This window comes from Zonotrichia albicollis, chromosome 5 (genome assembly GCF_047830755.1).
Source record: "Zonotrichia albicollis isolate bZonAlb1 chromosome 5, bZonAlb1.hap1, whole genome shotgun sequence".
NCBI classification, from domain to species: Eukaryota; Metazoa; Chordata; class Aves; order Passeriformes; family Passerellidae; genus Zonotrichia; species Zonotrichia albicollis.
The window spans coordinates 45,897,111-45,912,488 of NC_133823.1; the positions used below are offsets into that span (position 1 = coordinate 45,897,111).

At 35.0% G+C, this 15,378-nt stretch overlaps 1 protein-coding gene across 5 annotated transcripts in view; it reads left to right on the forward strand.

Moving 5' to 3' along the window:
- ATP8A1 (ATPase phospholipid transporting 8A1) overlaps positions 1-15,378 on the forward strand; it is a 98,895-nt gene that overhangs the window by 18,921 nt on the left and 64,596 nt on the right. For 2 of the 5 annotated variants that reach the window (XM_074541558.1, XM_005490536.4), the window contains exons 7-13: positions 1,899-1,972; positions 3,424-3,493; positions 4,092-4,219; positions 7,393-7,504; positions 8,323-8,488; positions 10,698-10,825; positions 13,413-13,490. In XM_074541558.1, the coding sequence (XP_074397659.1) occupies positions 1,899-1,972; positions 3,424-3,493; positions 4,092-4,219; positions 7,393-7,504; positions 8,323-8,488; positions 10,698-10,825; positions 13,413-13,490 (756 nt within the window). The remainder of the gene's footprint in view (positions 1-1,898; positions 1,973-3,423; positions 3,494-4,091; positions 4,220-7,392; positions 7,505-8,322; positions 8,489-10,697; positions 10,826-13,412; positions 13,491-15,378) is intronic. The other 3 variants (XM_005490538.4, XM_005490537.4, XM_074541560.1) reach the window with 2 other exon arrangements.

The window sequence follows — 15,378 nt, forward strand, 5'->3', positions numbered from 1 at the left end:
TTATTTAAGAAATCCACATCTTAAGTGGGAGATGCACGTTTTTCAACATCTATTTGATCAGGTCAACAGACAACATATTCTAAGAATCCTTTTTAATGGATTTTACCTAAATGTGAATGTATTGTAATTTTTTTTTTTCTGGCACAAGCAGAAGTGTTATGTGTATGACTATGATTTAGGTATGAACCCTCTGTGACCCCACTGAAGTTAATTAATCTACTTATGCCTACAATTAATGAAGTTATGATCTTATGCATGTCTGTTGACAGACTGTGATGTACATTGTCTTCCATTATACCTCAAAATTAAGTGCAGCTGTTTCTAAAACACTTCTTATAAATTATTATCAAGTGTAAAGTAGATCCCAGAAAATACTGTAAATTTCCCTCATAGTCTATCTTCAGTGCAAGTGTTATTCATAACTTAGCTTGTGTTGAGTGTCCTCTGTAAACCTTTTACTTCTGTACATTGAGAAGCATTTACAAATTCTCCACCAAGATCTTTCCTTCTCCAGCAAGAACTTTGCAGGCAATACACCAAGCAGCAAGGACACTTTTTCTATTGGCCTGATAATAGCTTCTGTCATGCTAACCATAGTGTCTTGCAGGTGGAAGAAATTACATCCTCTCTGAGCAGCTTCTTCATAATCTTCCTGACTAATCCCTTAAATTTTAGTCTGTTCCTAGATGTCTTCACGGTTTTTTACCCTTTCAGATTTCGAGGACATTGCATCACAGTTGTGGTTTACACAGGAAAATACCAACTGCCCTTGTACCCTTAAAGGAAGCCTGTATCATGAGTTGACAGTGAAAATAATAGTTAGCTGCTACAGGACTTGTTCAGGACTGTTTCCACTTTGTTAAACCCCTCTTTAGTGCCCTTATTAGAACACACTATGTGTGTCCAACTATGTGTGTCCAACTATTGCTCACATTGAATTTTCCTGTCAGCTTTTCTTCCAGGATCCAGTTTGCAGTGGGGACTCTTTGAATCACAATTGCTTTTCTAGGCCCAGTGCAGGCATTTCTTCCAGCTAAAACATCTTCCCTAGTTAAATTACTAAGATCCTGTTCCTCTCTTGTTTCCAGGAGAGAGCCCTGTACTACTACATGACCTCTAATTCTCCCTGCATACTGGCACGTGCTCTCCTCCATCTCTTATCTTCATGTGGCCATGTTTCTTCTGGAAGACTCTCATCAATTTTGCTTTCAGGTCTTTATTGATGCCTAGCTACATTTTAGGTTCCAAAAGCAATGTGAGTCTGTGGGCCTGGTTTTAATTCACACTAATAATACTGGAATTTTTTTTTTTACCAGCAATAGCAGTTTCTGGATAAAAAGAGGATCTTAATTATTTTAGGAAACTATAATCTCTTACAGTGAAGGACATAAACCTCTGAGATTTAAATCTGTATGGTTCTTGCTAGTTCAGTGTATACTGAAACTTGCGAAACTGGAAAAAATACAAAACAATTTTCAGCGTGTCTACATAGAAAAGGTAGTTGTTACCTGGCTCTTCAGAAAAGCTGGTGAAAAATTGGTTGTTGTGGCTTTTATTTTCTTAATTGATGTATGGAGTGGCTGGAAACTTGGTGAGTTGAGAAATAAGCATAACACTTTTTTTTGTTTACCTACAATGTCAGTGTGTTCTGCAGCTTAGTTTGTGCCTTACAGTAAAATAAACCACTTGAGTAAAAATGAAAGTGTAGCTCTTTTCTTTTTGACCTGATTAAAATAGATTTTGAAAAAATTGTCATCAGACATTTTAATTAACATGTATTGTTTGAATAATAATTTCAAACTCTGTCTTTTTGTCTTTGTTCATTTGTTTTGTTTTGTTGGTTTTTTTCCTCTGTCACTTATTTTTCTGTTCTAATCATTTCAAACTGGGATGTGTAGGTGGCAGTAGGGGAAGTAGTGAAAGTGACCAATGGGGAACATCTCCCAGCTGATCTCATCAGTCTGTCATCAAGGTTAGAATAAAGTAGTTGCACAGGATATGTGTATGTGGGTCCTCATATACCAAATATGAATAACACTGCCATGTTGATAATCTTCGCTTTGCTATTCACCTTTCTCCAATAAAATCTACATATTTATAAAATTAGAAAGGGTACTTTTTTCAAATATAGATAATTAAAGTGAAAATACGCAATAACACATTAAGAAGTTAAAATTGTTTCACTCCTCTTGGTTTTTACACTACCCCCATGGAATTTTATTAAACAAATTGTCATGGAATAAACACAGTTAAACACCAGGTTAAATATATGTTTAAGAGGAATATACATGTTGCTACCAACTTGCTGTTTTCAGCAAAGAATATAGTTTAACATTGGTAGGACTGGTAGAGGACCCTCTGCACAAACTTGGATGTTGCACAATCTCTGCTGCATGTGGTGGCAAAGCAGCATTGCCCTTGTGTACTGTGACAAAATGCATGTTTCTTAGACATGTCAGCTTTATGCTATTGTCTGCACTCTTACCACACTTTGTTTTTTCCCTAACCAATCAATGGGCCTGCCTTGATCTAACAGTAACTTACTTTGGAGGTCACTGTAATCTGCTGCACTTTTTGCAATTAAGCATGTGTCTCACTGGAAATGTCTTTGCTGCCTTAGTTTGTTTTAAAAGTGCTTTACAAAAACACTGTTTGGTTTTTATTGTTAACTAGTAAAAATATTAGAATTGTGAAAATGTCTTACACAGGTGGTTCCATCCAAGCAGGCTAAATAAAAGTTGTTTACATTTTTAGAGAAGTTTGCCAAGAATAAAACACTAGCCTGAATGTACCTTATTATATAATTCTTGACATTTTAATGCTTGTACTTTGCAAAATTGTGTTAAAATAACCTACTTAACATTATCTTTAACATATCCAAATAATTTAAAATTATGTTACTTATGTGTAGCCACTTTAACATTAATAAAAGAAATTTAAAAAAAAATAGATGCTCGAATTCCATGCTAGAATGAAGGAAAACTCTAGAAGCATTAAAGTGGTGTAGAGACTAAACCTTTTTTCTTTTAAGTATTACAGTGGTTTTATGATTTATTTGATCCTTTTCAGAATCAAAGCTCTCTTTCTGTCTTGTTTCTGTCTTAAACTCTTGCTGCCTGCTCTATTAAGCACTACAAATGCACTGCACTGTGCCATATCATAATCTCATGTGTAAAGACAGAACACTTCTGCTGTGTACAGTGATTTTATTATTGTTTCCTTTAAGAAAATGGTCTTTGGCAAACTTCTCTGAAAATGTAAAGTACTGTTAGTTTTTATAGCTTTGGCTGTAAATTACTCTGGTTTTGAAGATTTGATAAGACAAACCTGTATTACAATAAATAAGTATTACAAGATTACAGGAAGTTAATGGATTCTGCCCTCATTATAATTTTGAATTCAGGACTTTTTTTCTCTTAATAGTGAACCACAAGCCATGTGCTACATTGAAACATCTAACTTAGATGGTGAGACTAACTTAAAAATTCGACAGGTAGGAATTTAATTTCTGGGAATATTGCTAATATTATTTCTGTCTATTAATGCTTATAAAAACATTTTATTACATTGATGTTCTAGAAGACTGAAGTTTTAGTGGTTTGAATAAAAAACTATAGATTATTGGCATCATAAAAGTGGAGGAATGAGTGGTTACTTCTAAGTCATTCTTTGTGCTTTGTTTTAGGGTTTTTCTTTGGGAGAATAGGTAGAAAGAGAAGTGGTTTGGGTATTGGCTTTTTTTCCAGAGAGCAGATGACGGGGCAGAAGCCCTACGGAAAGCAGCTGGTGGGGCCAGTGTTGTCCTTCAGGGACTGGTAGGGAATACCAGATTTTGACTGAGTGCGCTGTCGCTGTGCAGGGGCATTCTTGCTGAGCTCTCTGATGGATTATGACCCTGTCTTGGTCATGGTATTTTCAGATGCCAAGGTGACTTTTTCACTGTAGCACCCAATTGCAGCAGCAAAGTGTAGCTGATCCATTTTGCTCCCATAGGGATGATTGTTTTCTGGTCTTGCTGTTAGATTTATAAGGTATAGATTTGATATTGGGTAGTATTTTTTAATGTAATGACAAATGAATTTTGTTTACAGGGTTTGCCACTAACCTCAGACATCAAGGACACAGAAAGCTTGATGCAACTCTCTGGCAGAATTGAGTGTGAGAGCCCAAACCGACATCTCTATGACTTTGTTGGAAACATCAGACTGGATGGGCATGGGTACGTAAATACAAGGGAGAAGACCTTGGGAGATTCAGTCTAACAGTAGACAGCTGTGTGTTCTTAAACTACTGAAGTAAAAATATGAATAGTAGATTTTCTTTTATGTATTGTCTGCTAAAGTTTACTCTTTTGTAAAACTAGAAGCATAGAACCTTCTACTGTCTACAACTTGAGTTGTTTTACAAGTTGTCCTTCAGAAAACATTAAGTATTAATTAGAGACTGCTAATCAGATTCTGGCAGCTCTGGAATATGTGCCTAGAAACTCACTTCTTAGGCATGTCATTTGTTACAGAAGCTGAATAGAAATAATTTGTCTTTTTTATTTTTTTTAATTGTTCTTTCTTCTGTTTGTCTAAGTACAGAGCTCATTGCTATACACCTGAAATTCTTCTAATTTAGTAGCTGAAAAATGTTTAATACCTTAGTTTACTGGAAGTATGTTCCTTTAAAAATAGAAAATATGCACTTAGAACACACATGATTGTACAACTGCTTAAAAAATTCCTAAAATACTGAAATGCTGACCAAATACTGATAGTCAGGGTCCTCTGTGAATTCACAGAAGATTTATTGCTAGATCCAAAATTGCTGAATCCTTCATTCCCAAAGATTTACAGTATTTCTTATTTATTTGGTAGGTATTTATTTTTCCATATCCAGTATTGTTCATGTTTGTCGTTTTAGACTGATATATATAGTACTAGTTACTAAATATCTCTTTTTTTCCCCCTTAATATTCCATTTTTTATTTACTGATTTCTTATAGATGCATTCAGGGATTTTCAGTCGCAAGGGTGTGGATCTATTATAATTCCACTGTACTTGTCATTAAGAAGAGAAAAACATTTACCTGTAATTCTTCTCTGAAGGTAATAGTTATAACAGATCCACACATTAATTCTTTCTCTCTGGCTAGAAGTAAAAACATACTTTCTTTTTTAATCTAATAATTTAATTTTAAAAATTTGATTTAAAAAATCAATATTAAATGTGCTGATGGCTGTTATGCCTCAAGAATTTGTAAGAGGCTGCCATCTGCTGGTCAAGATTTTTTTCATTTGAGAAATTATATTTGGGAATATTTTGCCTGTAGTTCCTGTGCAGTAGGATAGTTCCAGAAGTGTGGTTCTAATATAATGTTTACCTTCAGTGAAAAAGAATTACAGGTAAGTGACTCTTTTTGGATCTTGGCCTTACTTCAACCTGAAAAATCAGGGATCTGTTCTTTTTCTGCCTGTTATAGAGGGAGTGCAAATTCATCTAATTGATATTTATTTGTCCAGATCTTTAGACCTTCCTACCACATTATGTGGGTCCAGCAGTTGTGATTTACACTTTATTCATTACCATCTTAACATATTGGCAAAAACAATAGAGGTAGAGGATTCTGAAAATATGTCTCCCTCTTCTTTCATGTAATAAAGTCACTGGAGTTCCATAAATGTTTTATGTTGTTGACCTTCTCAGTCTTTTCTTTTGCCCTTCATGGGAGAGGGACTCAAAAAAAAAAAAGTTTTCTTTCTTTTCTTTTGAATATCCAGTAGTCAAGGAGACAGAAAACCATTACAGGTATTTTGCCTTCTGGCTAAATCTGTGAACTAGGAGGGGCAAAAGTTTTCTGGCTATCCTCAGCCTTTGAGTAGGGTGAACTAACCCTTATCACCAAAGTGTGCAGCTCTTTATTATGAGTCTAAGATGGATGTCAGCTTGGTTTTAGTTCATGAAGACAATTAGGTAGAGAAAGGAGAAAAGTTCTGTAGCCTGGTTTATATGAACCTATGATTAGACAGTGACTTGGTGAGTGGTGAGGGGATTGTGCAAAACAAGGTCAAATTCTGGTTATCCAGGGCTAAAGTATATGTTTTCCTGAATACATTCTCAAAATTTTGGGTAAGAGTGTAGTATACTTGTTAACAAAAACATTTTGTTTTGTAGGTTTTCACATGTGTCTCAGAAATTACCAGTCTTAATATTCCCTCTGCGACAAAAGCATTCTAAAATCACCTTCCCCCACTGAAAACATGCTTTACTGAATCCAATGCAGGCATGTTGGTGACAGTCAGTAGTTATGTAAAATGCAAGAGGAATGAGATGTATTGAACCAGTTTTAAGAAGTCTCAGTCTGGGAAATAATACACTTGAGATCTCTGTCAAGCCATCACTTTATTAGAGCAGAGTGTGATGTATTTGTCATTAATGTTGAGTATTTGTCACATGACACCTGACAGATGTGGACTTTCCATACCCTGACTATACTCTTTGAGCTACCCAAAATGTTACTAATGTAATGACTTTTTCAGATGCTTTATATTTTGTATATCAGAGATACAGCTGCTGTCCTTAATCAGTTAATTTGTGATCTTAATAATGCATTGCTTTCAAACAAGTAGAGATAGTAACTGTTTCAGGTAAGAATTCCAAACACTGGGGCACTTTTGACAAGTGTGAACTGCCAGCTGTTAATTATAGAAAGAAAAGTACTAGAACAGGGCATGTTTATCTATGGAAAAGAGTAATAATTATCTAAAATGTCTGTATTTCAAGAAAAACTTGACATACATTATATATATAAAGACACTGTCTGAATTCAAGACAAATAAATGTTTCGTATGTCTTTTGAGAGTGTGTTGCTCCTTAGCTATACATAGTTTTAAAAGAATAACAGAACAAAATATACCTGATTTTGCAGTTAAAAGAACGTGCATGAAATATTATTGTGAATGGTAAATAACTGTGTTCATAAAGGGTGGTTATTACATTGGAAGAATAGACTAAGTTAAGAGTTCACAAAATTATTTCATTTGAAAATTGCTTTGAAAATCAACTTTTAAGAGACCATTTGGGAAAAAAATTGATAATCATAAATCAGAGGAGAATTGGATATTTTTACTTGCAGTATGCTTGGTTAGTAGTACCATATCAAAATTAGTAATCCATAATAAAAATTAGGTGGTAAGTAATATTTTTGAAACCTTCGATTTTTGGCCTGGTTTTTATCTCTCAAGTTTTCTTTGTCAAAACTCCCAAAAAGTTAACTGAAAATTAGATTCCCAAACTATTAACAATAATCATGTAAATGTTGAGAAATTAGTTTTAACAAAAGTTGATCACATTTAAACATTGACATTGACTGGTTTAGTGTTAAAATGTAAAACTTCTTACTTCTAGTACTGTTCCATTGGGATCTGATCAGATTCTGCTACGAGGAGCTCAGTTGAGAAATACTCAATGGGTTCATGGGATAGTTGTCTACACTGGACATGACACAAAACTTATGCAGGTTTGTCCCTTGGATTTTGTCCAACCTGTCTGTTTTATTACCTTAATTTACCATTCCATGGTACAGAAGCATGGCTTGGTTCAATACAGTACTAAAATGTCAGTAGTAGAGCATCTTTCATATCAATTAAAGGTAAGAAAAATAAAGCAATTTCTTGTTGTTTTAGTCACTTAGTCCCAAAGTAGTTTTTCCAGTTGTAAGCATATTAATTGATTTTATCTAGTAACTTGTGCTTTGAAAACTCTTCATTAGCAAGTTCTGTTATCGCAGTTTGTCATTTTTATGTTTGACTGCTCTTTAAACTGCCTTGTTGTGGGGCTTTCTTTCCAGTACAAAGATAATCATTCTTGACAGAAAACAAAATGAGGAGGGAAGAGACTGAAATTATTTTGCCTAATGTGTTTTGAAGTATCACAATTGAGATGCACCTGTTGAGAAAAAATAATTTCAGATTGGTCATTCATGCATTATTTATTGCTTTTCTAATTTATAAAATAGTTACTTGAAAAAGAGCGTCTGTATTGGCAGCTGTCTTCTGTTGCACTGACAAGGTGTATTCACATTCATTTTTAATGTTTACTGTTGGTGCTACCAGTGTTCTGTGTCATTGTTTAAACTTCTTATGTCACAATTCCAAAGCACAATTCATAGATTTATAAGCTGCTGGTTTTGGGGTTTTTTTAAGTAAAAGCATTAGGGCATTTTTGGTGATGATGTATTTGGGAGACATTTAGAAAAGGATGCAGTAACTTAAAAAGCAAGAGCCATGTTACATCATCTAATATTTAATAACCACTGTTGGTTTTTGTCTTTTGCAGAACTCAACAAGTCCACCTCTTAAAATGTCTAATGTGGAACGAATTACAAATATTCAGATTTTGATTTTGTTCTGCATCCTTATTGCCATGTCTTTGATCTGCTCCATTGGTTCAGCTATATGGAACCGAAGGCATACTGGAAGAGACTGGTATCTTGATCTAAATTGTAAGATCCAAAATATTGTAGTAATATGTTAGTATTTGGTTGCCTTTCATATTTGGAAAGAAGGATAATTACCTTGCACAGTGTGGTTTTTTTATCAATCTCTCTTCTTTATTTGTTGACTAAAGTCCTTAGGCTAGGTACATCACAGCAAGTATAAAATTTGCCTTGCTGTGCCATCCGAGCTCTTGCTAAATTCAGGAAGGGCAAGATGGTTTGTTTGTCTCTACTTTTTTCAGGCATTCCATCTCTGCAGCTCAGCGAGGTCTGCATCAGCGTTCCACTGGCATAAACAGTCAGCTTCCTAGACATCAGTCTGAAGCCTCTTTGAGCTCTTGCTAATAGATTACATTTAAAACTGCAGTGACTTTTCTGAATTTTTATATTTGTCTTAGGAAGTGATGCTGTGGCTTTGTAATTTTTACAGGGCTTTAACTAATCAATAGACTCCTCCTAAAGAAGATAAAAGAGAAACCACAGATCTCTTTTAGCATATTATACTGGGCAGCTGTAGGTAAGGTGGCTGTAGGGCAGTGTGATGTTGCACAGGCCTTCACAGTGGCGTGGAACACACTGACAGAGTCTGACCCTCTGTGAGCAAAAGGGATTTAAAAAAAGTTTTCATGAATATACTTTGCAGTCAATTATTCATGTTTTCAGAATTTCTTAGGACCCTTTTTACTTAGGCAGAACCAGAATTAAAACAAAGCTCCTGAGTACAAGGCTTTTGAATGTAGTCAACAAAGAGGGGTCTTTTGGAGTTTGGTAAGTTCTTAAAGAAAAATATTGAAGTCCTGATTTGAGGGCACTCCTAAAGTTTCTATGTCTGCATTTATGATGAGCTTTGCTTTCCTTCTTTTCGAAGCTGAGAAAGAAACTTTATTTTTTATTAATTAAGAAACCTAGCTTTTGTGTTTTCCTAGTGAGGTAAGAAAAAGTGAACTAGTTCATAGAATATTGACAATTTTAGGTAATATCAAAGAAGGACATCAGATGCGCTTCATCTGTGCATTTTTTTTCTTTCTGGGAAATATAAAAGTTTTAAGAATATGGCGATTTATATGTGGTTAGCACGGTAGTGAAGCAGTACATAAGTTGCTCAGTTATTCCTGAAAAAAGAAACATGAAATAGTGGCCATTGACATTTTGGCTTGTGTGTTGTAAACCGAGTATCCATGTCAGTTTCTTTTCTGATCTATGTCCCATGATTAAATGAAATTATTTTGGGTTTTGTAAGGATGCCCTTTAAGGCTGTATTCAGCATATAGTTGTTCTGATACCAGATGTGTAAGAAGCACTATAATTTATATGTAAGTGTATTTTATCCCCCTTTCCTCTTAGTTATTTAATTTTTTAGCTCCCTGATCTTCTAGGCAAGTACATCATTTAATGCAGGAATTGATATTAATGAAAGTCTCCAAAACCTTCTTTCTTGGATCTTAAAGTAACAACCAAATCCACATTGGACAGGCAGTGGAAACCTATCTGAGGCCAATTTTCTTTGAGATACCTTAAATAGAGCTAGGCAGCAAAGGTACAGCAAAGGTGCAGCTAGTACCTTTTGCTGTACTGCACAGCAGGCTTTCCCATTCTCATCATCTCAGAGGTGCTACTGCTAGAGTTATCTTTGTAAAAAAAGCTTAAAACTTGAAAGGAAAAAGGAGTATAAAACTACTTGTTTTATATTTTAATATTCACATTTCCAGTTGTTTAGAACTTTCATGAAACTCTCTGATTTTATATCTCCCTTTCATGGGGTGTGAATTTACCTCTTTCAAAACATTTTGCTCTGTTGAGGGAGACTATATGATTGTGTTAAAGTGGATGGAGAAAAAATTCATTCCACTTTATATTTCCTCTTTCAAAATGTTAAACTATAATATTTTGAGTTTAGAACTTGGTTGCTTATATAGATATTCCCAGATTTTGATCTTAAAATGTAGAAAAAGAGGGAATGGGTGGTAAGTTTGCTCTTCAGAAATTGGAGATGAATGCAAAGATTGCTGAATTTGAACTCTGATATTATAACTGAGATCCTTAACTCTGAGGAAGGTCTTATCCATAGGCAAGTGATACTGTAATTAATTCCAAAGATACTTCTTAGAATATTTTAATAAAAATCAGCTGTTTATGCAGTATTTTGAATATAGTATACATATATACTTCTAATTACAGTCTCAAATATTTATTTGATTACTTTGTTTTTTGGCAGATGGTGGAGCAAGCAACTTTGGATTGAATTTCTTGACTTTTATCATTCTCTTCAATAATCTTATTCCAATCAGCTTGTTGGTTACACTTGAAGTCGTTAAATTTATCCAGGCATATTTCATAAATTGGGTAAATATTATTTTTGTAATACTGATTTCTAAAATCAAGTGGTTCACAAGTAAGTGAAATGATGGATTGCTTTTTTATGTATACATTTTTTTCAGACTTTTTCTGAATGCTGTTTTTTTATTATTAGTGGAATCTGAGGAGATAATTTCTTTTAGTGCACTTATAGCAGCACCGGATTGATTTTTGGAGCATGTTTGTTGTGATCCACTCAGTAATTGTAGAGGAGCAAACTGAGCCTTCTGTGGATTGCAGAGAGAAACTTAAGGTTCAGATGTTCCCCAAAACATGATTAAAGCCAAACGAGTTTAAATGTTGATACCAAAGAATTGATACATTTTATCTAACAGTAAATTAGAAAGAAGGGAATAGAAAAAGAGGGTGGGGGGATAGTAAGAGTGAGAGAGATTAAATAGAAATATATCAGATTAGGTAGAAATATATCATCCCTCTGTGGGTCCCAGCAATGTGTCATTGGTCCTCTCCATCTGGTCTTCTTGGTGGTGAGTGTCCCCCTCTGAAAGGCATAGAATTCAATATTTAATTAACCAGCCTGATTTGGGCCATGTGGAGATGTCCAGGGCAAGTTTGAGACTGGCTCTGGCAAGACTCTGGATTGGTTGCATCATTTTGCATCATGTGTAGTGCTCTGAGGCATGGCTTCAGGAATGAGTCTGGGGAGCACTTTGGGGGTCTTTGGTGATTGGGACACCCCCTGGCTTGCTCCTCACCTCACATGAATGTCCTGTGGATGTGGCTTTCCTGGGGTGATGGGGGGTTGTTTCACAGCTGAGCCAGTTTGTGGGATGGAGGATGGGTGTTCACTGCCTCTGACCAGAGGTTGCACCACACACCCAAGGCCCTCCTCCTCCTCCACCCTTGGTGGATGGAGAGTCTGTTCAAACCTGGCAGCCGGAGATAAGGTTGGGAGTTGTGGCCTTCCCCAGCCCAAAGCTAGGGAGGGATGATTTTCAGGACAACTGCTGGGCTTGGCTCTCCAGTGGATGCTTTCCCAGCCCTATCGGTTTCTCCCCAGAGCTGAGATGATTGAACAAAAGTATCCTTTTATCTTATCTCAAGTTCTCTTACTAACTCACAGTCCAGGGTTTCATTCATGGGGCCCATTCAAGGTGGGCTTTGGTGATGCAGCTTTTCACATCAATGTTTAAGCCATGAACTATAACATTTCAGTCTCTTGACAGTGTTTTTCTGCTTTTTACTTTCTCATTTTTGGTATTCAGATACCAGTTTCATTCAGAATGATCAGAAGAATGTGTTTTGCAATGCTGGAGAGTTTGGCATTTTGCTTTGGCATTTTGCTTTTGGTTGTTACTTTTTCTGAGCACAACCCTAATTTAATGGAGTGGGGGTCATTGTACAAAGGCAGTGTCAGTGTCTGCTAGTATTATCCCTTATGAAATATTTAAAAATCATTTTGACATTCTCTCTTTTTTTTTTTCTTAATGAATTAGTGGGGAAAATGAAAGTTTACTCTGAGTGGGAGTGAGCTGTTTTCCTTAAAGCCATGTAAATATGCCTTCAATTTTTCCATTTTTTTCCAAATGTAAATTTATCATAGCATTCTGAACACTTTAATCTGATTCCTTGATCAAATGTGTGAAATAGATTTGTATGTGTAAGATATATTATGGAGATATAAATAAGAATGCATGTGAAGTAGCAGGTGAAACATATGCTTTATTTTAAAAGTTAAATACTCTCGTGAGCAGTCAGCTAGTTTCGATTTTTTGAGGGTTTTTTTTTGTGCTGTAAAACAAAATGTTCACAAATTGGAGAATGCAGTGAATTTCTTCCTTAATTTTCTGTATTTTAAAATAAATATTCAACAAAGACCCATCTTGAATGTGTAGATTACCACTGTTTATACAAGAAATCAGAAAGGCTGCTTTAACTTCCTTTCTTGACCCAGTTTCTCATTATAAGGGATTAGTTGCCTTTTACTTATCCTAATCTGGGACTCTGGACATTTATGTTAAGTAATATTTCTCTTTGTGTGTAGATTATATTTGTATGGAGAAGTTGATCATCTGCAATCTGTTGCACTACATTACCATGTTTGATAATGTTTTAATCTTTTACTGTATTTGATAACAAACTCTGATGTTTATTTAACAAGTAAGAGGAAAGGAATTCACACCATATGAATTGTATCTTACATTTATTGTGTACTCTCAAACTTATCTTCATGCTTTTATCTCAAGATATATTTATCTTGCTATTTAGAAATGACTGGTTGTGCATACAATAGAAGTAGGTAATACTGACTTCTCCCTATGAGTCATTTCTGCTTGTTGCTAATGTCATTTTAAATGTGTGGGTCAACTGTTTTTCAATATACTGATCACTAGAAATAATCTGAGCAAAATTACCCGTGAGAAAATCTTATTTCTACTGGGGACTCTTCGAAATTATCTGATAGTGTCTGTGGCTTCTCATGTTGAAACAATCTTAGATCGATCCATTCATGTGTGATCTCTTCTTCTACACTTAACTGCTCTATTTACGTGCTAGACTTTTTGTGAAAATTCTGAAGGACAGATTTTTAATAACATGTACTTTTTATCTCTAGGACATAGATATGCACTATGAACCTACAGACACTGCTGCAATGGCTCGTACTTCCAATCTCAATGAAGAACTTGGACAGGTAGATAAAAGAATTACTGATTCTAACTTTGTATTGAAATTATTCTTGTGAGGATTTATTTTTAAAAAAATATACTCTTGACTTGGTATTTGCTTATTTCTATTCTCTTTGTTTTGTCAGATATTTTTAAAACTACTTTGCAGTATCAGTGAATTAAAGCCAGTATTAAATGAACAATCTCTTCTGTATCAATGTGCATGTGGTAATCACAGAACATTGAAGTGTATCAATAAAGTTGCAAAATCAAAGGAATTTTGAGCATTAAGGCTGTCTGTGGCATAAAATTTAGTCTCAGTATATACATTTATGATAAAGTGTGTCTTCAGTATGTCAGTTTTTTTCTCACATTGTCTGCATTCCTCAGAAGTGACAGCGAGTATCTCAGGGTTGAATCAGTTCTATGCATGTCCTCTTTTCTTGCCACTAAAGACTGGAAGCCGTGAATGGAATGGGGCCTGAATTAAACCCTGGAAATTTGGGCTTAATTCTTTGTGCTTTGGAGTTATCTTTTAATACTGTAAAATCAGTTTGACTTTTCACAAGACATCACTTGTTATATGTTCATATTTGAGAAGTATGACTTAGAGCAAGTGTGCCTGGGGCAGAGGTATTTGCTCTTTCAGTCAGTTGTATTTGAAGTCTGGCTTTAAAAACGTGCTGAGCTTTCTGGAACACTGGTGGTGAGCAGCTCTTGCTGTGGGAAATAAATTACATGCTCATTTAATTGAATTGTATTATGAACGCAATTATGCATGTTCTTGCATTTCCTAATCTAGAAGTTCTCATAACTAAATCTTTACTTTATTGCATGGGCATGTAAAAGTTTTCTCTAGCTTTCCAAAACCAATAGCTCAGATTTAGCCATATAGTAAAGCAGTCCTAGGGACTAATATGTGTCATTTGGAAAAACTGCTTGAAGGTTAGCATGTTTTATGACTGGTCTACATAGAGGAGTACAGAGCCTTTCCCTGTTGGGTTTAATATGTATGTGCAGAAAATTTTGTTCTTTTGCTGGCTTTGAAGAGGAGTACAAGCTTCTCTAGTAGGGAAGAGTCTTTGTTGAATCTTAGCTTTCTTTCTGTTACATTTTACACAATCTGTTTTTTCTATCTCTGCAGCTAGTTTGTTATTCACATTCCAACACATTCTTTCCTTTTGACTTCAGTAGTTTTGTCTTCATTTCTTAGGATTCTTATCAAATTCTCCTTCACCATCAAGAGCTAGTCAGGCTTCTTGGGATCTCCACTGTCATTTTTTCGGCAGATTCTTAATTTGAGCAGATTTTTGTACAGAGACCAGAGGACTCTACTAAAAAGAGCAGGTTTCTTCTTTGAAGTACATGAGGGTTGCATATGTAATGAAGAGATTTGCCCGAAGAGATCTTCAGGTTTTAAGAAAGGCAAAACTTTGGTGTTGGGAAAAAAGGTTGACTTTTTTTAGCTGCAATTCCCACTTTCCATTGTGCCCACACACACAAAAATATAAAATATACTATTTGCTGCATAAACCTGACACAGAAAGATTCTTATTACTGCTGATTTTACTAAGGCATAGTTCCTCAGAAACATTTTTACTAATACATAGTTTTATTACCCCCAGATATAGTGTAGTTAATTCCTAATTAAGAATTCTTGGATTTTTTTTAAATTAGAAGTAAAATTTAATGAATTGAAGTTTACCTGTGACTCATAGAACTTTTGGTTCATCACAGACAGCCTCATTTCTTCATATATTAACTTTTTTCCATAAGATCAGGTTTAAACAAAGCATAAAAATATCGCAGGTTCATGTACTTCAGCTTTGAATTTTAAAATGCTCTACCTAGTAGTTTCTGGAACAGAAGGATTTATAATGCCAGGGGTATAGAAGATGTAGAGTAGGTAGAAAG